Source organism: Fukomys damarensis, unplaced genomic scaffold (genome assembly GCF_012274545.1).
Source record: "Fukomys damarensis isolate Sample0158 unplaced genomic scaffold, DMR_v1.0_HiC HiC_scaffold_12, whole genome shotgun sequence".
Lineage (NCBI taxonomy): Eukaryota > Metazoa > Chordata > Mammalia > Rodentia > Bathyergidae > Fukomys > Fukomys damarensis.
The window spans coordinates 31,547,863-31,574,681 of record NW_022900924.1 but is presented as its reverse complement, the minus strand read 5'-3'; the positions used below and the strand labels follow the sequence as shown (position 1 = coordinate 31,574,681).

Below are 26,819 nucleotides of genomic sequence, written 5' to 3'. Positions count from 1 at the left end.
AAAAAAAAAAAAAAAAAAAAAAAAAGATGGTTATTACTATAATTTGTACATAATGAATAAGACAGTACATAAAGGGTTCAAATATCCAGGAACTGGTTATACAAGTAAAATATAATCTGATAATAAAACATAATGTAGATACTAAAAAATGGGTTTTCAAACCCACCTTTAAAAAAAGATACCACAGTACATAGAATTACTTACTCATCATCTGGAGTGAGCTGGACAGGTTCATTAGTAAACTGAGAATCAAAGTTGTCCAAACCGAATTCTCCAGAAATATTTGGCTTAAAGGGAGGAACCACCTGCTTTTGCTCCATCTGAAAAAGAAGTATTATGGCAGCTCAAGTTTGCATTCTTAGAGAAATTCCATCTCTACTTTTCTCCTCTGCCCTCAAATATTTCGCTAGGCATAATTCCACACAGTAGAAATAGTATTAACAATGATGGATATAATCTATGAATCTGACTGTGGAAATGGGCCTCAAAAATATTAAAACCTGCTTTGCTACATTAATATTTTAATACTTTTGTTTTTAAAAAAATTGTAAAGCACTTTAGAAAGTTTTCAGTTATTTAAGCTGTGATTCACTAGTATTTCAACACTTTTAAGATAATAAAATTTGGCCTGAGGTAACAATAAAACCTAACATAGAAAACAATCAAAATTCACATACCATATCCCAATCAACATTTCGAAAGAATGGATGCCCCTGAATATCAGCAAATCCTGTTTGAGGATGACAACCCAATCGTTCCTTTGGGTCCTATGGTGGAAAAAAATGTTTCAAGGACTGGGTAAATGCCATGCTTTCAAATAATTTACCTTCCTGGCCTGTGTTTCTTGCCTATTACATGGTATCTTTATTTCTGAAGCTGAAATGGTCTTTTACTTCTAGGAAGTGAGTTATCTGAAGCTTGTGACAGTTAAGAATTCCTCATGGATTCTTTTCCACTATGTCACTGTAGCAGAGAACTGCTACCAGTCCCTGCTGAAGAAAAACGGGAAGTAAAAAAACAGCAGCATCGTTTTAGTAGTACCCAGCTGTTTCTCTGTATAGGCTTGTGTCAAAATATGGAAACCTCCAAATTCCACAAGTTTGTTCTCAACCCAGTTTTAAAGCCTGATGCTCAACTAAACCAATAAAATACACTCTGTGTAAGACAATGATACCACCACTATCTGAATCACTGGAGTGAGGTGAAGCCTGCAACTTATCAAGTCCTTGCTTATTCCTCTTTGAATAACAAGTTCCCATTTTTCGTTCTGATAAAAGGCATTTTATTCTGTGTATTAGTACTTCTTGCCTTCATTTTGCATTGTAGTTAAGATTAGCTTTCAAGTTTAAATCTTTCCTCACATAACGTATTCATTTTTTAAAAGATTTTTTTACAACAGCATACAGCATTTCTTCTGAATTTTACCCAATTAAAGTGGTATCTTGATTCATAAATGCTTTTGTTTGCAAACAATTTGGTTCACAAACAGAAGCATTTGACAAAATTTTGTTTTTCTTTGCATATTCTGCATAGAGTAACAGATACAACCATGGCCATCTTTCCCACACAAACACAAATCTGGCCATCTTTTCAAAAGTCATAGAAGAAATTAAGTTTGTGATATGAAAATTTGTAGTGAACACTTCTTTCCATAGCTTAAAAAATATATGGTGATGAACTGATTTTATGCATAAGGATACAGAGAAAATGGAAAAACAGAGTTGAAAGTGCAATTGAGGCTAGCCCCAAAGATTCAGTTTTTCCTTCACTGAGAATATGGTAGAAATATCATTTGCATTAAAAACATCATATATAACATAGCTTGGGGAAAATCATACTGTCAAACTAGGAAGGACCATTTATCTCAAAAGCTAGTGTTATCCCTTGGTTAAGAGATAATTTCCAGACCTAACTGAAAAAGTTATGCTGCCAGTCTGGAATTTTAGCTTGCCTGAGCTTCTACTTACCAGTTTAATTTACACAGAGCTAAACCACAAAAGATGTTTATACATAATTTATACCTTGTTGAGAAAACTCTTCAGGACACTTGCAGCTTTTACAGACAGAGAACGTGGTATGCGAATCTGTTTTTCCAAAATAACTAGAAAGATAAAGATTATGGTATTATGTTTAACTTGTACATGACTTTAATCTTTAGATTTTTGTTCATTTTTTAAGACTTTCCAGCAGAAAAAAATAAGACATTACAGTAAGTCCCCAACATACAAATGAGTTTCATACTAAAAGAATGTTCATAAGTTGGATTTGTTCATATCTGACAAAATGAGTCTTAGCACACTTTTGAATCTTATAACCTGTGAAACTTCACAACTCAAATATTCATAAGTTGGGGACTTATTATACACACATAATTAAAAACAGTTCACATACTTCCCCAATCCCATACCCCTCTTTCCTTTTGAGAGGTACCTCTAAACTGAATACTGTACTTCTAATTCAAGAGCATGGAGGGCAGGTTCTGGGGATTGAACCCAGAGGCACATTACCACTGGTGTACACACTCAATACTTTTAAAATGCTTAAACGGGATGTCACTAAGTTGTCTGGGTGGGCCTCTAATTTATGATTCTCTTGCCTTCAGCCTCTCAGTGCTAGGATTTTAGGTGAACACCACCATGCCTGGCTTACATGCATGTTTTATTCTTTGACTACATTACTGTACTTTAGTTTAAAAAATAGGAATAAAGATAATACCTACTTCAAAGGGTTCTTATGAGGTTTAAAGGCATTACTATTTGTAAGATGCTTATATATACAGCATAACATTCAATTTTACTGGACAAGGCCAAGTTATTCTCCAAAGCTACTGTGTTAATTTTCACTCCCAAGGGCAGTCTAGGAGAGTTCCAGGTACTCCAGACCTTCACCAGCACTGTTCATCACTTTAATTTTGCCAAATGTATGGGTATAGTAGTACATTCATATTTTAATGTGCAGTCTCCCAACTGCTAATGAATGTGAATGTCTTCTTACATACTCTAAGGTCAGCTGGGTTTTCCGTCATATGGATATCTATCTACTTTTATCCCGTGATGGCTTTAATTACTAAATGCAGGATTTTATGGCAGTCTTTACATTTCCTTGGATTGTGTTAGAAGGTGCTTATCTGCTCTTGTTTCTGGTTCTGTTCAATTTTTAGTATTCTCCATTGTGTGCCCCCTAATCCATTTTAACTTAACATTCACTTTTACCCCAAAACTATTCTTGAACTTTCACACTCAGCCTTGGGGATCTTAATGTAAAGACTGTCCTCTCTAGCTGTAGGATTCTCCTCTCCAATATCTGTTTATGATACTTAATCTAAAGGAACTTCTTTTTACACCTTTGAGTATAGGAAGGTAACAGTTAATGGGGGAGGAGACTATAGAGGTATAAAGGATATATCAGTAAAAAAAAAAATCAGGCTGGGAATGTGGGTCAATGGTATAGCACTTGACCAGCATGTTGCAAAAGGCCTTTGGTTCAACCCCCAATATCACATAATAATAATAATAAACCCCTCAAAATATCACACATTAAATTGAGAATATACTGTTGAGATAATTTTTCTTTTGCTTTCTTTTTTTTTTATACTGGAGATAGAGCTCTGGACCTTGCACTTGCAAGACAGGCGGTGGCACCACTGAGCTAAATTCTTGGCCTGAGATTATTTTTCTTATTCAAAGTAATACTCTGAGCCACCCTCATTTATGGTGTAGAAGAAATTAAGAGATTCTCTGTGAAAAACTGTAAGTTACCTTGGAAGAGATAATCCTCTGTGTTTTGATCAGGGTTATCAGAGCTCCCGACAATATCAAATGGAGACCTTCCTGCCATCATCTCAAACATTAGTACTCCCAGGGCCCACCAATCGACACTGAAACCTTCAGAAAGAAAGTTTACAGCAGCAAATTATCCACTCAACATGCTGGGAAGTCAATAATTACAGAATCATTTTACCACATAATGAAAAACTAAACAAGAAAGTAAACTTGCAATGTGTTATAACTATCACTGTAGGTACTGAAAATTACAGAAATAATAAAAAGGTAGGTACCTAATATCAACAAAGGTAGGTACCTAAAAGATGTTAGAGTATAAAATTATGGGAAATGAAACGTTTCTTTTTCCAAATATACCTATGACTTCAGACTCATGCTCAGTATCTTAGTATTTTCTTTCTAGCACCTAATTACATTGTATTTGAGAATGAGCTCTTTTGATCTTTTGCTAGCTGATTAAAGACTCCTGAATGAAGAACCTTGAACTTATATTGTGTGTAGCTGTCAGAAGTACCATATCCTCCTTTATCAGCGGAAATTAAAGGTCTAGAACCCAAAGAATCAAATGCTTCCCCTTCTTCCCTCGTATCAGGAATCGAACTCAGGACCTTGCACTTGCCAGATAAGTGTGGCGCCACTGAGCTACATCCCTGGCCCTTCAAATGCTTTCTTAAAATAAAATATTCTCTGGTATCTGACAAGTAGCAAATGTTTCCACTGTCTTTCAGATTCTTGGGGAAATATTATTAGAAATCTGAACCACCTTCCAGAGGCGCAAGACTGGAGTTGCATGGTAGCTGGCCCAAATTCCTTCTCTACTGCTTTACAGCTGTTATGACCTTGGGCAGGTTATTTAAACTTCCTGCATGTCAGTGTCTTCCACTGTAAGATGGGAATTTGAGAGGTTACTAAGAGTATTAACTCAGTTAATATAATATAAACTACTTAGAATAGTGCCTACCATTCCACAAATACACTATTATTCAAATTTGTACCCTAAATACTAACAAGAGTCTACTGTCTCTGATTTCAGACCTTAGGGGTTTTCACACAAGATCTTTAACAGGATTGATCAAGAAAACTTATATTAATAAGATCAGTATTAAAATACTACAGGAAATGCAATTGATACCACATTTAACCAACCAGCTAGCAATAGCAAAAATATCACCTATTTATTTATTACCATAATCTTCTCCTCTTAAAATTTCAGGAGCAATGTAATTAGGAGTACCACAGAAAGTGCTGGTCGTATCTCCTGGGCGTAATCCTTCCTTTTATTAAAACAGAAAGAAAGAAAAAGATCTAAAGTTGTTTTTACATTTACCTTTTCTCTTTCATTTATCAAATAAATTCTCCAAATGTAGGTAATACATTAAACTTAAACATATCACTAGGACAACTGCATTATTAAAACACTAATAATAGATTAATAGCTAGACCTTGAAAATAGCATATATGTCCAACAGATAAGGAAAATGTGCTCTTTCTATATTGTGTAGAAAGATAAACTTGAGGCATTTGTAGGTAAATAGATGCAACTTGAGAATATAATGTTAAGTAAAATAAGTCAGACAGAAGTTTAATAGCAAATGGTTTCTCTTATATGAGAAACACAAAGAACAAAATAGAAGAGAGATAAATAGGAAACAGAGAGAAGTTCAAATACTTCCCCAAATTATAAATTCCATTCTTTTAAAAATGTTTCAATATATATGCTAATTGGTTTCATTTATACTATCACTTTATCTTAGTTTACTGAAAAAAAATGTTATTATGTTTCTTTTTTTGTAATAATCTTTTGGTTTATGTCTTATACTGAGTAACTATTTTGAAAACAGTAATACACAGTGTAATAACTATTGTTATTATGATTTGATTATGAAATATTTTTATTTTTTCATTAAAAAACAACTAAAAAGATTCCTCACCTTACACATGCCATAGTCAGTGAGTTTAATATGCCCTTCTGAGTCCAGTAATACATTGTCCAATTTCAAATCTCTATAAATTATCCCTCGCTCGTGAAGATAATTTAATGCTAAACTGATTTCTGCAGAGTAAAACCTAAAATAAAATTTAAAATAAATCATGTTTAAAAAGTCATGTGATTCAAAATTATAAATTGTGGTGTTTTTTCTAGAAGATATTTCAGACTTATTCCGACCTACATTTGGAAGCATAAAAATCACAACAGAAGTTTTTTTTTTTTTTTTTAATCTTCCAATGTAACAAAAAATCTTATAGGAATACCACTTTAAAATATCTGAGTCCAAATCAGTTATACAAGTTCCAGTTTAACTTAAACTCATATTTTTCAAAAAGCTATCAATCTGAAAATGTCAAACCAGAGTTCTTAGTCTGGGTCCTTGATGAATTTCTGGCAATCCATAAATGCAAACTGGAGGCAAAGCTGTACATTTTCTAGAGAGTTCCCATAGCTTTCATCATTTCTCTAAGGGACCAATAATGTACCCCCCCAAAAAAACAAACTAAGAACTAGTAAACTAAGAACTATTAAAAATTGACTACTCAAACCATAAAATCCACACCAAAATTTCAGAAACTTTTCTACAACCAAAAAATTCTAAATTAAAGAATAAATTTTCTAAAATTACCACCAACTGACTGGTGAAAAACTTTTGGCCTGAATAATAAAAATGAAAACATCTGCTTTGGTGGCAACAGGATCATGTAAAGTTTGGAGGTACACAACATACACCTCTGGCCACTAGTTCTACGATTAGAGGGAAGTTAAGTGCTTCTTTTGTGCATCAGCGCCTAGAAAAGCAAATATGGTATACAACCAGAATTGGTACTTTAATAAGACTAAAAATCAGATGTAGTTTCCCCAAGTCAGGCCGAACAAAGAAGGAACAAATGCTGGCTATGTTCACAATTTAAAATATCTGTGCCTCTGCTGTGAAGGATGACAATTTGATAGCCAAAATAGCAATGAACAAAAACAGTAAATTATATCTCTAAAATTATAATTTATCATGCAAATTTACTTTTAGCTCAGCTCCTCATATCTTACAAATAATTAACTAGTATCAAAATATTTATATACTATTTTTCCACTGCTGCACACAGAAAGTCATATGGTCCCCCCCAAAAAAAATCCAACAGAAACAATATTTAAAAAAGGTACCTGCGGGCTGGGATTTGGCTCCATGGTTCCGACACCTGCCTCACAAGTGCAAGGACCCGAGTTCGATCCCCAGTACCAAAAGAAAAAAAAAAAAAAAAAAAAACGGTACCTGGCATGTTCTTCAGGAAGTTTTCTTTGTCGCTGCATATGAAACATTAGATCTCCTCCATTTACATACTCAATAACAAAGAACAATCTAAAATACAAGAGAGAACTCATAAAACCAAAATTCTAAATAAGGCAATGTAACTTTACATCTTAAAACACTGCAGAACATACAGAGCATCTTTATGGCTTAGCCTTAATAAGACACTGAAAATTTGATGGAAACAAAAGGATATCCATAGTACTGAAAGAAAAAAAATCCTTCTGTAACTTTCTATTTCTAAAGTATTACAACCCAGAGCCACTGACTCTCATCACAATTTTTAACATATGCATGATAAGTAATTTTCAACTACTATATTATTTACAGTAAAGAAATTGGGATTTCCCCTCTCTAGTTAAACTCTAGATAACAGTAACTTATAAAACTAGAATCATGGGAATAATTAACCAGTGGTTATTCTACTGCCATAATTAACTCACTTTTCCTTTTTTCCTTCCTTCTTCTTTTTCTTTCCATCCTTTGCTTCTTTTCCTTTCCATCCCTCCCTCCCTTTTTCTCCCTAAAACAGGTCAATTCCTAATACTATACCAATGTCAAACTGTAGTTGAGTAGCAGAAAGTTAAAGCACACTACCACTGTGTCCTTTTCTGTGACTTCTATTTCATCTATTACAGCAGACAGATTCTTATTGTGAAATACATCAAAATGTATGAAGCTGATTAATCATCCCATTATCTTTCAATCTTACCTGCTTTCTGTCTGAAAGCAAGAATGCAGTCCAACAAGAAAAGGATGATTAGATGCCTGCTCAAAAACATGCTTCTCTGTCTGTACCCAATCAATGTCCTATTTTAAAATATGAAAGAAATCTACGTCAAACAGAAACAAACAAAATCGTCAAAACTAACAATAAATTTGTTCTAAGCAACTAGATGATCACAAATGCACTTATTAACCAGGCTAAATACAAAGACCAGCAACAATCATAAACAAAAATACTAAAAGAGAAGTATTACTTTATCTTCCAGAACTATAAGATGGTTTGGAAAACTTTTAAAAAACTCAAGAGCTTCCCCTGCTAAGTTTGATTTGCATTATTTAAAAACTGAATCATATCCAGAATAAGTAAGTATCTCTTACATAATCTGTTTGAAGCATTTATTTAGAAAAGTAGAGTAAGACCATAAATAAAGCAAAAACACTGAGGGTTCCTTTGAATTAGTACTCTTAAGCAGTTCAACAATTTAGAAGTACAAAAATTTTAGTCTGCTTACCTCATCATCATTAACTAGCTCTTTTTTCACAACTTTCATTGCATAAATACGATCTGTTTTTTTTAATCGAACCAACAGGACTTTGGCATAACTTCCTCGTCCTATTACTCGAAGCAAATCAAAGTCTTGAAGACCTAAACTGGATGAAGCTTTGCCACTTTCCCTGGTGTTCATTGCCTGTTGAGAACATTTACAGCAAAGAGTCATATCAGGAAGTATTGGAATAGTACCTTATATTTCTAAAACCCTGTTTGACACAAGACTTAAAAATATTTTCTTGGGCTGGGGATTTAGCTCAGTGGTTCCACCATCTGCCTCACAAGCATAAGGTCCCAAGTTCAATCCCTGGAACCAAAAAAAAAAAATCTTTTTCTTAATGTAAATATTTTAGACAGGCATGGTGGGGCATGCTTGTTAATCCTCGCATTCAGGAATCTGAGGCAAAGGATTGTGAGTTTGAGGCCAGCTGATGCTACACAGAGTTGAAGATCAGCCTGAGCTAGAAGCTCATAAATATTTTCTTATATTATTCCAACCCACACATTATGTGCAAAAAGTAGGATGAATTCATGAGTTAAAAGAAGTGTTTTAAAAACGTGTTAGTAGGAATAGACAGGGAGTTAAAAATCGAAAAAAAAAAAAGTTAGAAAATGTCTTAAGAAAGACCTGGTAAATTTGGATATGGGGGCAACAGACACACGTGAATAAAACGTGTCATTAACTTTTGTGACTGGGAGACTGAGGTATTGCTGAGGGGAAAAATAAAGTATGTGGATAAGGTAAGACAAAGTCGTTGGTGATAACAGAAAATTAGCAGTTAAAATGCATATCAAGAAGAAGAGTCTGCTACCATAGAAGACTGATATGAGAGATTTCAGCTGGTGAGAGGACATTTTTTTGATGATATACTATGCAGTTCAGCTAATGGAAGTTGTTCTTTTCCACACTTTAGCACTAGATGACAAAGGAGGCAAAGTAAGCTTTATAAATTCATTGACAACTAGGAATGTAAGCTTCTGCTAATTTATAGGGAAGACTGAAGACAATTTTTATTAGGTATTTGCAAAATCACTAGCACATGACCAACAAATGTACCCATAAGAGTAAAATTTCTATTAAAGTAAAGGCTATCAGAAAAAACAAAGAGCAACCAAGCATGATGGTGTGTTTTTGTAATACCAGTTACTTGGGAGGCTAAAGCAGGAGAGTTGAGGAGCCTAGGAGGTTAAGACCAGCCTGGGTAACACAGCAAGACCCTATCTCAACAATGAAAATTAAAAAAAAAAAGAAAAGAGAAAAGAAAGGGAGGAGAGGAGAAAACAAGGGGAGGGGAAAGAGGGAAGAGAGGGAAGAAAGAAGGAAACAAAAGAGCACTTTTCAAAAGAATGATTATACATGAAAACTAGAACTAATCACTTGATTTAATAATAAGATCAAAAAAATAAACCAGATCAAACAAGATCAGGGTATGTTAAAAAAAAAGGAGAATGCTCTGGACAACACATGTTGACTTCGATCCCCTAGTTGCTGCTGCTCTGCATGGTGTAAATAGAATGGATCTCAGTCTTTGCCTGGGGTGTGTCCAATACGGGTCAGTCAAACCCTTGAGCTCAGTATGGTGAAGATGTTATCACTATGTACAACACAGAACTAGCTGAATTAACTATGTGATGTTCAATATTACTAATAAATTTTAAGTTGTTTCAAACTAAAAAAAAAAAAAAGAGAGAGAATGGTGGGCAGGGGATTTACTTTAGTGGTTCCACCACCTGCCTTGCAAGTGTAAGGTCCCAAGTTTGATCCCCAGTAAACAATTAAAAAAAAAGAGGAGAAGGGTAAGAAAATAGTGTATGCACTTTAAAAATCGTTAAGTAGAGGCTATGAAAATGAATAAAGAAACAAGAAGTACTGTATTTTCTAGATAGAATAATGAAAGACTAAATGAAAACAGAAACCCTCTATTTGTGGAATGTCACCAATAAAATGACCTAGCATTCTACATCCCATGAAATTAATTCTCAAAATGAAATTTTCAGACACACAAAAACTGAAAAAATCATCACTAGTGGGTTCTCACTAAAGGAAATGCTAAATTGAGTACTTTAAGAACAAAATAATGTCAGCTGGGCGTGGTGGCGCATGCCTGTAATGCCAGCACTCGGGAGGCTGAGGCAGGAGGATCGCTGTAAATTTGAGACCAGCCTGGGCTACATAGTGAGTTCCAGGTCAGTCTCAACTACATAGTGAGACCCTGTCTCAAAAAAACAAAACAAAACAAAACAAAAAAAAGCCCACACAAAAACAAAAGAACAAAATAATGTCACATGGAAAGACAGATGCAAAGAATGAATGAAGAATAAAAAGGGTGAAGTCTGAGTAAATACAAATAAGGGTCAATCGTTTAAAAATGCTAACACACACAGAGAGCATTTTAAAATAAGACAAAAATAGCACCAAAGGCAGGAATGAGTTTAATGTGTGCTGTATTTTCTAGATGTGGCACTATATTTTCTAGAAAATGATAGCAGTGCTATTAACAATTTGTACTAAATTTTAGCAAGTCAAGAATGCAAAGTATAATCTGTATACAAACCAGTAAAAAAATGGTAAACAAGTTAAAAAACAATTATAAAAATTATGGTAAATTACCACCACACATTAAATAGCTTGGCTAAAATTAAAGAGACTTATGTGGAGGACACAGTGCTCTCAATTACTGGTCAAAGCATAAATTGATACAAACAGAAACTTGCATTATCTACTAAAGTTGACTTTACATAAAACTCAGCAACTACTAGTTATACATTGTCTTGGTTACTTTCTTTGTTGCTGGGTCAAAATACCTGACACCCATAACTTAAGGAAAGAGAGGTTAATCTTGGCTCACAGTTTGCAGAGGTTCCAGTCTGGCTCTAAGGCAGGAGACATGGCAGAAGGGCATGGCTGAAGAGAAACAGCTCTCGGAATAGCAGCTAAGAAGCAGAGTGAGAGGAAGGAGGGAGATATACCTTTCCAGGCCACGCCCCTGAGACTCACCTCCTCCAATCAGGCTTCACCTCCCGATATCACATTTAGTTACAAAGCCACCAGTGGACTAATGCAATGGTAAGTATTCTTTCATAATCAATAACCTTCCAAAAGCCCCATCTATGGGCACACGAGGCTTTGGGGGAGACATCTAGATACAAATGTAACATTCCACCCTTAAGGCCGAGCGTGGTGGTGCACGCTGGTAATCCCACACTCCAGAGGCAGAGGAAGGAGGATCTCCACAAGTTTGAGGCCAGCTTGGGCTACATAGTGACCTTCAAGGCCAGTATGAAGTGTACAGTAAGACCCTGTCTCAAAAAAAAAAAAAAAAAAAATTCCACCAAGCCTCATGTACTTCTCTATACAAAATTTAGTTCATCACTAAGAGTGGCCCGAGTCCTAACAATTTCAGTACTACTGAAAAGTCAAACTCCAAAGTTTCCTCTCAGGTTTAAGGAAAACTCTAAGCTCCAAGCCCCTGTGAGTTAAATACTCGAACATACAAGGACACAGGACAAACATTCCCATATCATAAGGTAGGGGCTGGAAAAGAATGCGACCACCAGATGTTGTGGCACACCCCCATAATCCCCTCAGCACTCAGGAGACTGAGGCAGGAGGATTACTCAGAGTATGAGGGCAGCCAGGGCCACACACTGAGATCAAGGCCAGCCTCAACTATAAAGTGAGACCTGTTTTTAAAAAGAAAAACAAACAAACAAACAAAACCCAAAACAACAAGAAAAAATTGAAAGAAAGGAATGGGTCCAGAGCAAGACCGAAATCCAGCAGGGCAAAGATTAAACCTTGTTCCATGGCCAGCACCTGGGGCAATCTGTGGCAAGATAGCAACTCCACAGGCTAGAACAGCCCTGCTCCTCCAGCATTGCCGATGGTGGTTGTAGCCCTCATGGGTTCAGTTGTGGGCTGGTTTGCTCACTCTTTGCAGCTTTTCTCAAATGGTCCTCATTCCTAGCTTTTCCAACATCTTGGGGTCTCCACTGCACTTTCTGTTTCTCTTTCAAAGCTTCACACACTAGCCGGGAGTGGTGGCGCATGCTTGTAATCCCGGCATTCAGGAGGCTGAGGCAGGAGGATCACTGTGAGTTCAAGACCAGCCTGAGCTACACATTGAGTTCCAGGTCAGTCTCAACTACATAGTGAGACCCTGTCTCAAAAAACCAAAAAAACGGGCTGGGGATTCAGCTCAGCGGTTCGGTGGCCTGCCTTGCAAGCGCAAGGACCTGAGTTCAATCCCCAGTACCAAAAAAAAAAGCAAAAACCAAACAAACAACAAAAAGCTTCACACACTGCCCTCTCAGGGGCTCACTGCCTGGCCTTCCAGGGTCTTCTGAAATTTGGGTGGAAGTCTCCCTGACACCACAACTCTTGCATCCTGTATATGCATAAAACAGATACTAGGTGATGCCAAGTTCTGCTGCCACTGGAGCAGTAGCCAGGCTTTCTTTGGGCCGTTGAGGTCTCTAAATGTGTAGATGGCTGTGGTACTATAACTCTAAGCCAAAGGAACAAATTCCCTAGGTGGCCATTGTGCCCTGAGGCTCTCTTCTCAAAATAAAGTCACCTTTGCAATTTTGGGCATGCAAAGGATAGAGCTTTGTGGGTTTCTCTTACTCCCTCAAGGCATTTTTTTTTTTCCTATTGTCCTGTATACCTGGTTTCTTTTTAGCAATCAAGTTCTCTGCTCCATCTTTGCAGGGCCTAACTTTATAGGTGCTTCCTTTCTAGCCAAACTTCAAACTTTTAAAATTATTCTTTTAGTCTCTTTTGTTCTTGATTCACAGCAGAGAGCTGGCTAAAAGTCACAGCCTGAGTGTTTATCTGCCTTGAATTTCCTCCACTGGATTAATTAGTCCACCACCCTTAATTTCAGTCTCCCATAAAGTCTCAGGTCATGAGCAAAATGCAAACAAATTTTCTAGCAGAGCACAACACACACGGCGGAGAGTTCAACTGTCAGTGGAGTTGTTCTTCCCAACTGTAACCTTTTGAGTTCGGTCTTTACCCAGTGGCATTACTGCCAACATTCCGGTCTTCTGAGTCTAACCAGAATCTCGCATCAAGCTTGGCTTACAGCATTCTGAAGAGTTGCTTCTCCAACCAGCATCTCCAAATCTTTCCAATCTCCTCCTACAAGGCAGTTCCAACAGCTTCTAAACTAAATGGTCAGATAGGTTCACAGCAACAACCCACTTTTCTGGCACCAAAATCTGCCTTACTTGCTTAGTTGCTGGGACAAAATAACTGGCACCCACAAATTAAGGAAAGGTCTATTTTGGCTAACAGTCTGTAGAGCTATCAGTCTACAGTTGGCTGACTCCAAAGCAGGGTGACATGGCAGAGGGGTATGGCAGGCAGGAGTAGAGTAACCAAGGAGGAGGGAGATAAGACTCTCATAGGCCACACTCTTAGTGTCCAACCAGGCATTGCCTACCAAATCACATTCAGCTATAAATCATCAGTGGAATAACACACTGATGAGTATCATGTGTCCATGATCTGATCATCTCCCCAAAGGTCCACCTATGAGTGTATGAGGTTTTGAGGAGATATCCAGATATACACCAAAATACATACCTAGTAGAAATGCTTATGTATTTATACAAAACCACATTCATAGCAGTATTTCATAATATTTCCAATCTAGGAGGGGGAATCAACAGTAGTATAAAATAAATTGAAACAATAGTAAAAATAAATGAAATACTGCTGTTTGAAATATGGGTGAGTTTCACAGACACAATCTGCATAAAAGTAACCACACAAAAATCATACATATTGTATGAATCTATTTGTATGAAGTGTGAACAACAACAACAAAATTGATGCGCAGTGTTAGGATAGTGGTTACTTTTAGAAAAGAAGGGAGTGCTAATGACTGGGAAAAGGCACAAGATAAGTTTCTGGGAAAATGCACATCATATTTCTTGATCCAAGTCATCATTGCATGGTGCTCACTTTGTGAGAATTCGTTTAGCTAAATACTCATGACATGTACACTCTTCTACTTGTATTTCTACAATTTTTTTTTTTTTTGAGACAGGGTCTCACTATGTAGTTGAGACTGCCTTGGAACTCACTATGTATTTCAGGCTGATCTTGAACTCACAGCGATCCTCCTGCCTCAGCCTCCCAAGTGCTGGGATTACAGGTATGTGCCACCATGCTTGGCATGACCAGTAGATGTGCTTATAAATAATTCAAGAGTAAAGGAAGTGATCATGTACTGGTAATTATTTTAAGTGAATAATGAATAAAGAATTTTTTACTATTCTGACTACTTTTTCTATGTTTAAAATTTTCCATAATAAAAATTAGGTTTTTCCATAAGTAATCAAGAGGGGCCGGGGATTTGGCTCAGTGGTTCCACTGTCTGCCTCACAAGCATAGGGCCTGAGTTCAATCCCCAGTACCAAAAAAAAAAAAAAAAAAAAAAAAAATAAAAAAAAGAACAAAAAAAAGGGGGGTAAAAAAAAAAAAAAAAAAAAAAAAAGTAATTAAAAGAAGAGCAAAACATGAGGTGTGATTAAAAACAAATATGGTGAATGCTCAAAGTTTTTCTGAAAATTTATTATAGTAAAAGGCACACTGCCATTAATCTCTCTCAAAGTACCACTCCTTGCTTCAAACACATTTATTCTACTATTCCTGCCACTTTCTCAAGTACTTCTGGAAGTCCTCTTTCATGAGTGCCTTTAATGGCACTGTGATGGCTGCCTCAATGTCCTGAATCAATTCAAATATTTACCTTTGCTGGTCATTTATGCCTTGTGGAAGGGCCAGAAGTTACACAATGTCAGATCTGGTGAATGAGAACACACCGCTATGTTTTTACAAGCCTGTTTTTCCACCGGATGGTACTCAGCTACAGCATTCACTGTATTTTTAAAATAGTATCTCATAAAGACATTCACAAAAGAGGACTTCCAAAACTGTTTCAGCAAGTGTGATCAAAGTAAGTGGGAATATTCGAGGATTAATGGCAATGCATCTTTTACTATAATAAACTTGAAAAAAAGTAAGCATGTACTACGTACTTTGATCGCCATCTGTACACCTATCAAACACTGGAAAGGGATAGAAAAAGGACAAAGGAGTGTACGCTAATCTTTCATGGCCAGAAATACATAAATTTGAAAACTGAAAACAGAGATATAAGTACTATCGAAGCAAATGGAAATGGCTAAAAAACTGCCTCTATGAAGGCAAACTGAAAGTAGAGTAAGGCATGAACTCTCACTATGTTTTTCTCCTTTCCTTTAAGACTTCTGAGATACGATCTCACTAAGTTGCCCAGGCAGGCCTCAAACTCCTGGCCCAACCTTTGGAGTAGCTAGGATCACAAATACATCTCACCATGCCCAAGTAGATACTTTTAATTACAGATATACTTTGCTTTAAAACTAATAAAATGCTTAATAGAAAAAAATGGCAGTTAAAGACACTTTATCATTTGTACTTTAAATAAGCAATGAGCATACAACATGGTAGGGTCTACAATATATTTTAACTTTTTTTTTCCCGGTACCAAGGATTGAACTTAGGACCTTGTGCATGCAAGATGGGTGTGGTACCACTGAGCTAAATCCCTAGCCCTACAATATATTTTAAACAGCATTACCAAGTATTCTAAATGGTATTACTAATACATTATATTATGCTATCATAAATAAGTTATATATTATCCTAAGTTTTCCTACAAAATCATTTCCTAATTTAAATTAAATTAGTAATTTAATTACTTAAATCAGAATAAAACTTAAAGCATTAAAAATAATTCCTGTATTACCATTATGATCTAAAACTCTAAGCAAGTCTTATTTCCAAACTGTTACATCTTACTGAAAAGCTGATGACAGGGTAGTGTGTAACTCAGTGACAGAGCACATGGCTAGCATGTGCAATGGCCCTGGGTTTAACCCCCACCACTCTGAAAAATAAACAAACAAAAAACCACCTAACAATATACTATAAAGTAAAACACTTACCTCCTTTTCTTCACCAACTTGGTCCAAACTCTCATGACTTGAAGGATTATAAGGAATTACTAAAAATCCAATGCCAAATATCAAAGACTAAAAAAAAAAAAAAAAAAAAAAAAAAAAAAATCATCAATTAATGATCTGACACAAAACTTTTTATTTTTTTTAAGCTTTACTTCTGAGTAAGTTTTCACTATATAATGCCTAACATATATATAGAAACATATACATACTTATATAAACCAATACTCACATATGTGTGTGTGTGTGTGTGTGTGTGTAAACATATATATAATCTTAAGAGTCAAATCCTAAAGTCTAGTGAGGTTAAAAAGAGCAAGTATGAGCCGGGCGTGGTGGCCCACACCTGTAATCCCAGCACTCGGGAGGCTGAGGCAGGAGGATCGGGACCAGCCTGGGCTACATAGTGAGTTCCAGGTCAGTCTCAACTACATAATGAAACCCTGTCTCAAAAAAAAAAAAAAAAAAAAACCCAGCAAGTACAAACCTGGTAGCTAGGTACTGGCTTTTAATAAATATTTTTCTATTTTTTTAAACATTTAACTTCCTTATAAATTAATCAAATACTTCTTTCCATAAATCCTTCTTTATATACCCTCACAGCGATAGAAGGCCTATGGCTTTCATGTCTCACTCTTTCGTACTCAAATGTTTCTGAATACCACACAGGTCAATTAAGAAATGACAAGCATGGGCTGGGGATTTAGCTCAGTGGCGCTGCACCTGCCTTGCAAGCACAAGGTCCTAAATTTAATCCCAAGTACGGGGCTGTGGGGGGGTAGTATGACAAGCATGAGACTTCTAGTCCATAAAGCTAATTAGGACAAAAAAGGGGGCTATATTCTATAGCTTCAGGCTTTTGAAGCATCTTCCATGACCAAGAGTCTGCATTTTGTCCTTCTAGAAAAACTCCTGTTTTCCCCTTCTTGATTCAACTCTGAATAGATCAGGCTCTTCTATCCCTTTTAAATGCTCCCCAAATTTCCCAGATACATGCTTAAGGTTTTGTTCTGATTTAACATTTGAATGCACACACATTGGTGGGGGGGTTCTTGGGCTGTATCTTTTACATAATTTCTACTTGATAATAAGTCTTTGAATAAAAACAGGTCACTTCAACACAATCAACGTGGCCCACAAAATCAATTTTATTTATTTATTTATTTATTTAGGTACCGGGGATCAAACTTAGGACCTTGCACTTGCAAGGCAGGTGGTGGCACCACTGTGCTAAATCCCCAGCCCTCAGTTTTATATTTATTCACTGTGAAAAAGAAACGAGGTTTGTTGCATTTCAAATGGTCTCAAAAGAGATTTATAAAGTTTTTTAAAAAATTAATTTACACAGATATCTTTTTAAAATGCCAAAGGTAGTCAGGCATGGTAGCGCATAACTGTAATCCCAGCACTCGGGAGGCTGAGGCAGGAGTATCAAGACCAGACTGGACTACACAGTGAGTTCCAGGTCAGTCTCAACTACATAGTGAGACCCCGTCCAAAAAAAAAAAAAAAAAAAAAAAGCCAAATACCACAACTAATCTTACTATCATAAAATATGCTTCCCTACTTTTAATAGGGAGAATGTTAATGTTTTTAAATTTAGGTAAAAGAAGTCTTTATTTTATTTTATGGTACTGGAATCAAACCTAAGACTTTGCATTTGCCAGATAGGCACAGCACCACTGAGCTAAATCCCTGGCCATGAAAGAAATCTTTAAATGCTACTTTGTAAAAAACAATGGTTTATGCCAGCCTCATTCTCACCTGTCTGTCCATGGTCTGAATGCATGGATGACTGATCCATTGGCATCATGGGTTCCTACAAAGATTTCCAAAGACACAGCAACTTAGTAGATTCTACTTAGATCACGATACTGCAGTACATCCAGAAACACTATTTCAGTGACACTGAATAGTTAAAAAAAATCTCTAGAACATCAGTTCTTTGCTAAAGCCCAGAGATACAATTCAGGATATTTAGAAGTCCCTTAGAATTGTATGCAATATTTTACAGGTTTCCCATTTTACTGAGTATTTTCAAAGATGTCAATGGTCCTTAAAACATAAAGGAATTCTTCCTAGAAAATGATGTAACCAAATAGCTGCCTCTCAGCAGCAACGCTAATTCATACCAAAACTGTTGGAGCCAGGGATGTGGCTCAGTGGTAGAGCACTTGCCTACCATGCACAAGACCCTGGCTTTGATTCCCAGCACTGCAAACAAAACAAAACAAGGCCCTATAATTGTTAGCAATTCACCTAAGCTTAAATTCAAGTTTAATGAATATCTGCAAGAAGAAATAAACTTAAGAGCATTAGATACAGTTACTGTCTTAAGACTGCCTTAACGACAGGCTCACAATTATGCTTGTGGATTTTTAAATGGATTCAATCCCCATCCTGACATCAGTGCAATCATCACTCTGCCCCTCTGTTTCTACATGTATGAATGTGCAAATCACTGGATCACCTAAGAATACTCAAGTTATCAACAGTAACTTCAATAAACATATCTTCTAGCTTCCTGGTTTTCCTTAAAACTGGAACTTTTTCTCCTTCACTAAATTATGAACTAGCTAAATAATCCTAATACCAAAGAGCCAACTTTGGTAATAATCTACTTTCACAAAGGTCCAAAAACAGAAAGATGTACTGACATTTTAAAAAAATGCATATCCTTTAACTTAATAACTCTACTTCTGGATCCTTCAGGAAATAAAATTTAGATACCAAGAAGTTTATTATGATTTTCTTTGTAGAAAAATTTAGGGCTTCTCAATCACAAGAAATAGGAAATTATGGTAAAGACATAACAAACTAATATGCTACAATTGATGGTGAGAGATATAGATATAAAAAGGCCAATTACATTGTTCTGTAGGAAAAATGAGTTAGAAAACAGGACGCATCTGACCTCATTTTTGTTAAAAAGTATGTAAAAACACAAATATGGGCTTTCTGGTGGGATTAACACTTTTCTACGAAAAGATTATAAGTAGGGGGAGAAGGAAGGGGAGAAAAGAGGAACCAGTAAATTAAAAAATATCTAAGACATATCATTCAATTGTAATTTGAAATCTGACTCATCATGAAAACTAAACCAAAATTAAACATTTACGGGACATGTGAAATTCTGAACACTATCTGGATGGATATTTAATATAATAAATTTGTTTTTAAAGTTGTATTTTATAAGGGTCCCTATCTTTTAGAGGTATATGCTGAAGTATATTTAGAAATAGTATTGAGGAGAGTTTAAGTAGGTTGGAGAATAGATGAAAATAAGACTGATCATGAGTTTTAAGTATTGAAAGAGGGTAGGAACATTTACCCAGCTAATTATACTGTCCTACCTATTATCATATATTTATATTTTTCCATATACAAAAATTAGATATAAACTTGACTGAAAAAGTTCTAAAAGAATATACAGCAAATGATAGTATCTTCACATGCTCTAATTTATATAGATTTTTTCCTTAATATTTTTCTTTATTCACCTATATTCTCTATAGTATGCTTTAATTACATATTTAGAACAGGAAGTGCAAATCAAAATTTAAAATGCTTTTCTGCCCAGCGAACTCACACTTTAAATACTAACATGAAAATTCTGACTCTTCTAACCTGCTTAGGATAGATGCTAGAATAATAGGAGTGATAAACTAATGATTGAGTTTAACTTGAAGAAGGAAAAAAAAAAACCCTTAAATGATTTGCCTTATATCTTCAACTTCTAGACCAGAAGATTTTATAGCATGTCAAACACAGAAGTTAACTATCTTCTACAAACAAATATCATATAGTTATTTTAAAAGTTCTGAAGTTCACAATATGTTAGGTATTCCTACCCATAATCTTTAACTGTATTTTGAGATGTAGTTTCTTATCATCTGCATATTTTAACCTTGTTTTAGTATGCTATAGTTTTTAAAAAGCATGCTATACTAAAAACAAACAAAAAGCCAACTCTGGGGCCAGAGATTTAGCTCAGTGGTGCCACCGCCTGCCTTATAAGCACAAGTTCCCAACCCCCAGTAACAAAAAAAATAGAAAGATAACTCTGTCTTACCGGTGGCAAAGAATGTCGCCCACATTCAATTGTGACAAGTTTGTGGCACTTCTTATGAACCAAGAGTTTACAGTTGATACACTTATATCCTTGGCGTCCAAGTCCCCATATTCTGTCTGTGCAGATAGCACAATGAGCACGCTGAAAAAAGTAATTCAAGAGTTTTTTTTTTTTTTTTTTTTTTTTTTTTTTTTTTTTGGTCTTTTGAGACAGGGTCTCACTAGATAGTTGAGTCTGACTTGGAACTAAATATGTAGCCCAGGCTGGTCTCGAACTCCCAGCGATCCTCCTGTCTCAACCTCCCGAGTGCTGGGATTACAGGCGTGAGCCAACACGCCCGGCTTTCAAGAGTATTTTATTAAAAAATAAAAATCACAATCATCTTCCAACAGTTTATTCATGAAACAATGAACATAACTGGCTTTCTTCTCCAACTCAGTTCCCTTCATCCTACTGTCAACTGCTAGCCCATGGGCAAAAACAAAAACCCCAACTTCCTCATACATGATTTTTCAAAAGCTGTGAAGGTCAGTAGGTAAAAAAAGGTTTGTTTTAAAGACACAGCAGCTGGGCATGCCTGTAATCCCAGCACTCAGGAGGCTGAGGCAGGAGGATTGTTTTGAGTTTGAGGCCAGCCTGAGTTACACAGTGAGTTCAAGGCCAGCCTGAGCTACACAGTGAGACCCTCTCTCTCAAAAAAATAATACATAAATAAACAGCACAGCAAAATTTATAATTATGTTGCTTTTTGTTATTGTGTTTAAGAAATATCCATCTTCATATAATTAAATTCACAGGAACGAAAACAGAAAAGATGAATGAATTAAACTTGAAAAACATACAACCTTCCATAGTGTTTAGAGATCAAACTAAAGCCCTGCTTTCTTAGGAGCAACATCTAAGGTGACTCTCATTTTTGTTTCATTTAAATTTTAGTGCTACTAAGAGTTTGACAACAATTCTTTTTATTTATTTCTATTTATATTACTGAATTTAGGACATGACATTAATTTTAGAAGTCCATAAATCTGTAGATAACAAAAGAAGTTAAAAGCATGGAGTCCTGGATACAGACTGGCTGCTTTCAAACCTCAGCTCTGCTACTTACTAGTTGTGTATCTTGAGCAAGTTATTTAACTGCCCTCCCCTTCATTTTTCTCATCTATAAATGGAATATATAGGGGTGCTGTAAAGATTAAATGAGTCAATATATGTAAGCATCTGGAAAACAGGCAGATACATAGTAAAAGCTAGCTAAGTGTTTGTTATTATTTTCTAAACAGGGAAAAGTAATTGCAATATAAAACTTGCTGAATTTCCTGGCTGCCTTAAATGATATTTAAAACTTTTTTTAAAGTTCAGTTTTCTGGCCTGGAGATTTAGCTCAATGGTTCTGCCACCTGCCTAGCAAGCACAAGGTCCTGAGTTCGATCCCTGGTACCAAAAAAAAAAAGTTCAGTGTTCTGTTTTGTTTTATGAGACAGAGTCTTGCTGTATAGTTTAGGCTGGCCTTGAACTCACTGTGTAGCCCAAGCAGACCTCAAACTCATTATCGCCCTAACTCACTTCCAAGTGCTAGGATTAGAGGTGTGTGCACCACATGCCCAAATAAACATTGAGTTTTCTTATAGCTAGGTATCTGTACAATTAATTATCCAATTTGGTACATATTTAAGAATAAAAGGGGTTGGGCATGTAACTAAGAGGTAGAGCACTTGCCTAGCAAGTGCAAGGCCCTAAGCTAGATCCTAGCCTTTAATAAAATAAAACAAAACAAAACAAAAATAAAAAATAAGCAAGCTGTTCCAGGAAAACCTGGACTGTAAGGCTTTGCTACTTATTTCTTAAAAAGGATATAAACAAGACAATAACAAAGTCAACTTTCTCTCCTAACAGAAATCAAAAAACAAACAAAAAGATATATTATCATTATTCCACAAACTACATTTACCCTGTTGAAACGTTTGGCTTGAAAAGTATGGCCATTTGCACAATAAAGCTTTCTCCAGCGGCGTGCACCTCTGCGGTAGATAGATTCTGAAGAGAGATTAAAAATTTTAAAAACAAAGGCAAAAAAAGCAAGTGTAAGTCACTTTATAATTAAGTCTGATTCTTTTCATAATAATCATTGTGAGGAAAAAAATGATGACAAAACCCCAAAATAAATAGATGTCTGTCTAACTAGTACTGCTTTTCTTTGTAAACAATTTTCCCCAAAAACATTTTTTGGGGAGGTACCAGGGATTGAACTCAGGACCTTGCGCTTATGAGGCAAGCATGGTGCCACTGAGCTAAATCATCAGAACTTCCCCAAAACTTAAGCCCACAAAAAAGCTGAAAGAATAAATATCTGCAATGTTTCCCTGGCTTTATCAAATATTAATGTTTTGTCATATTTGCTTTCCCCACTACAAAAATACACATGTATTTTTTTTTTCCCCAGAATCATTTGGAAGTAAAAATGCAGATATCAGGAAAATTTCCAAAATCAAAGCCACATGATTACAATTAACTTAACTTTCCTTTCATATATACAACAGATAATTATGTAAATTGGAACTATCTGAATTTCACCTGGCAAAAGTATAGTTTAAGGAGTTACTAGTATATATGAAATTAAAACTGTAGCCAGGCATGGTGGTGATGCACACCTGTACTCACAGGCACTGGGGAGGGTGAGGCAGTAGGATCACAAGTTCAAGGGCAGCTGGGCTACATAGTGAGTTCAAGACTAACCTGGACTACATGGTAAGACTTTGTCTCAAACAAAAGAAAAAAGAAATTAGACTGAAAAATTGAAAAAGATATCAAATAAATTAAATGTTCTATAACTGGCCCCCCCCACATTTGTCATTACATAACTTTTGTGTGTGTGTGTGTGTGTGTGTGTGGTACCAGAGAAAACTTAGGACCTTTCCCACACATTTGTCATTACATAACTTTTGTGTGTGTGTGTGTGTGTGTGTGTGGTACCAGAGATCAAACTTAGGACCTTGCAGTTGCAAGGCAGGCGCGGTGCCACTGAGCTAAATCCCTGGCCCAACATAACATTTTTTTAAAAAGACAGTACTGGGGATTAAGCCCAGGGTGTATACTGAACTATATCATCTGCCCATATTTATTTTGAGATAGCGTTTACTAAATTGCCCTAGCTGGCCTCAAATTTGCTATCTTCTTGCCTCAGCCTCCTCAGCAGCTAGGAGCTGCTAGGATTATATGGAGGTATCACCATGCCTGATGCACAACTTTTCAAAGGTATAAAGTATATAAATACTCACTATCTTCCCCTGGACAAGGCATTCCAGGACGTTCTGGTACACAAGGGAATACTAAAAATAAAACACACCATTTTTAGAACATATAAATTATAAAGAATTAAAACCAAACCCCCAAAAACCAAATCTCTCTACTGAAACAAGATAATTAACAAGATAATGGTTAGCATTATTTGTTATAGGGATCCATTTTACCAAGGACATAGAAATTTTTATGACAACAAATATATCTATAAACAATGTATTAGAAATTCAAATTACTAATTCTAGACCTTTGTTACTTATCATTGTTTTTCTGCTTTTAAAATTAACTATTTACTTAAATATTTGTACTGACAATTGTGCCACAATGAAAAATTAAAATTAAATTACAAAAATATAAAAATAATGAAACACAATATTAGAGCTTTTAAAAGATGTATATTAAATTCAGGAAAAAATTAACTCTAGAAACTATACCAAAAATCCAACTATATAAGTTTATACTAGGAGCTATAAATTTATAAACATACTAAATCACCCATGTTTATAATGACGCAGAATAAAAAGTAACAGCACACTTATGAATAACTAGTTAAGGGCTGGGGATTTAGTTCAGTGGTTCTGCCACCTGTCTCGCAAGTGCCAGGTCCTGAGTTTGATCCCCAGTACCAAAAAAACAGTAACTAGATACCAATTACAGTCTGTAATGTTCTAAAGAACAGTTAATAACAGTACAGGAAGCATTTTTTAATACTATGTACTTTTGGGGCTAGGGATTTGGCTCAGTGGTTCTGCCACCTGCCACCTGCCTTGCAAGCGCAAGGGCCCAAGTTCGATCCCCAGTACCAAAACTGAAAAAACTGAAATATAAATTAACTTCTGAAAATAGATGTTGGACATAATATCAAAGTAATAAAACATAAGACTGTTTAATACCATTGATCAATCATTTTTTAAAGAATTTGTTGTAATTTTATACTAGCAAAAGGTCATGAGAAAAATAGATGACTTCTAAAGCTCTCTTAGGACCTCAACAGAGGCAGGGGATTTAGCTCAGTGGTTCTGCTGCCTGCCTCGCAAGCACAAGGACCCGAGTTTGAGCTCTAAAAAAAAAAAAAAAAAAAAAAAAGGACCTCAACAAACTATCTTAAACTTGCTGGGAGACCACACTTTACTAACTGAGAAGGCACACACAGGTAACAAATTCCCTAAGACTATAAGAAGCAAACTGAGAAACTACTAAATAAGCATGATAATGGAAAGATAAGGCACAGAGATAAAGAAAAGAACATAATTCTTTCTTAAAACAGTCCACAATAAAAGATTATTTTAAAAATATTCATAGCCCCAGAAGAGTATGTAATGATTATTTCTTTACCATGAATTAAGAGTTCAGAATCCTTGTTTAGCTCATAAAGCCTAAAGGCTTCTTCTAACTCCAACTGAGATGATACAGTACACGGGTCTCCTAAAAAATACAAAAAGTAAAGTTCAATTATTTCAATCTCTAAGTGTGATGATTAGTAAACAAATTCCATAATACAAAATTTGGGGAAATATTTGACAAGACAGATATTTATTTAGCCTCTGAAGAAGATGACATAACTTCCATCTCTATACCAAATTTAGTACATATAGGCCATTTTATTAGTAACTTGTATATTCAAAACATAGCAAAAAATCTGTTCAGCCACATTTTAAACTGCCACTGCTCTGTGACTGATAGGTATAGCTAAGGGCAGGGTTTCTTTACATTTTTCTTTAAAAGAAGAAGTGAAAATGGTGAAGTGCCACACCGTGGTTGCTCAGAAATGGATGCAATCATTTTGCCAAAATATCCCTTCATGTGAGAGACTGCTCAAAGGTGTCCTTGAAAAAGAAAAGACTAAAGTACTCTAGATTAAAGAACAGTCCTGGTTGAGCTGCTTTTAAACATAAATGCAGAGTTGTAGGAAACATACAGAAAAAGTAAGAAACATTTTCCTTAGCCAACCAAAGAGGTGAGTCACCCCGGCATGAAGAGGTGTCTAAGGACAGTGACATTCACTGATGAACAAGTCATTGGAGCATAGCTGGGCCCCAAGCTGGCACTCACTACGTCATTCTTTTGCTCATTCCTGCGGTTCTGTGAACATTATGACACACTAGATGCCACCAACCCTGTCCAAACTCGTCATTCTCAGCAAAACTCAGTCTACCGTCTGAGAGAAAAATTCAGTTATATACTTCCCCCATCTAAAAGACAAGAGTTCTTCTTTTCTTTTCTCCAACTTGGCTCCCAAATCCCTGCTTCCTTTTATTTTCTTGGGCATTATTTCATTAGTCCTCCTCAGTTCCCATTTTCCTTCCTCTCAAAAGTCATTTCCCACTCATTCATCCAAGCAGCCACACTTTTGAAGAGTAAACTGTACAATGAAATTGGTAAGATTAGAGAAGCAAAAGAAAAAGGTAGAATTTTGACTTTTCACTTTATATTTTTCATTAGTATTTGTTTAATCATAAACTTAAAATCTTTTATAACAAACTTTGCTGATATTGAAAGTGATTATAACTCACTTTTCTGTTACATTCCATGCACTTCTCAAAAAAAAAAAGACTCCAATAAAGCTAGTGCTGCAGTCATGACAACAGCTGCTGAAATCAATGACATCTTTTCAGTCAGTCTCTATACTATCTGACATAGTTGCCTACTATTTATAAAAACTCTGTGTATGTCTAGGTTTCTAAAATATCATTCGCAGTTGCTGCAACTTTCCAGAATAGCCATGCTGCTTCCCCATGTAGCATATACTTTTCACTTTTACTTTCTCAAATAAACTTGGCTATTGTTTAAAAAGAAAAAATCACTCTCTTGGTTATTAATTTTGGAAGATTTCAAAAATATTAAATCTTGATTTCTCTTTATAGTAACCCACTTATTCTCTGCCACTACAATTCTGAACAAATCTGTATAACTCTAGATAAAAATTCCTTAACAACACTATTATTAACCTATAAGAAAACCTAATAATTTTCTTAAAAATTTTCCAGATATATTCATATGTAAAAGAATGAAGCTGCACTTTTATCTTATACCACAAAAAAAAATTAATTCAAATGGATTACAGACCTAGATGTAAA

General features: G+C 35.6%; 1 protein-coding gene across 3 annotated transcripts in view; it reads right to left on the bottom strand.

Annotated features, from left to right (window-relative positions):
• The window catches only part of Prkci (protein kinase C iota), a 53,358-nt gene that overhangs the window by 4,339 nt on the left and 22,200 nt on the right, over positions 1–26,819 (bottom strand). For all 3 annotated transcript variants that reach the window (XM_010632384.3, XM_010632383.3, XM_010632382.1), the window contains exons 3-17: positions 25,078–25,167; positions 23,721–23,771; positions 22,394–22,479; positions 20,443–20,583; positions 18,135–18,189; positions 16,356–16,414; positions 8,317–8,493; positions 7,791–7,888; positions 7,043–7,129; positions 5,714–5,849; positions 4,969–5,056; positions 3,759–3,884; positions 2,022–2,101; positions 678–767; positions 205–320 (exon numbers count right to left, since the gene is read on the bottom strand). In XM_010632384.3, the coding sequence (XP_010630686.1) occupies positions 205–320; positions 678–767; positions 2,022–2,101; positions 3,759–3,884; positions 4,969–5,056; positions 5,714–5,849; positions 7,043–7,129; positions 7,791–7,888; positions 8,317–8,493; positions 16,356–16,414; positions 18,135–18,189; positions 20,443–20,583; positions 22,394–22,479; positions 23,721–23,771; positions 25,078–25,167 (1,480 nt within the window). The remainder of the gene's footprint in view (positions 1–204; positions 321–677; positions 768–2,021; positions 2,102–3,758; positions 3,885–4,968; positions 5,057–5,713; positions 5,850–7,042; positions 7,130–7,790; positions 7,889–8,316; positions 8,494–16,355; positions 16,415–18,134; positions 18,190–20,442; positions 20,584–22,393; positions 22,480–23,720; positions 23,772–25,077; positions 25,168–26,819) is intronic.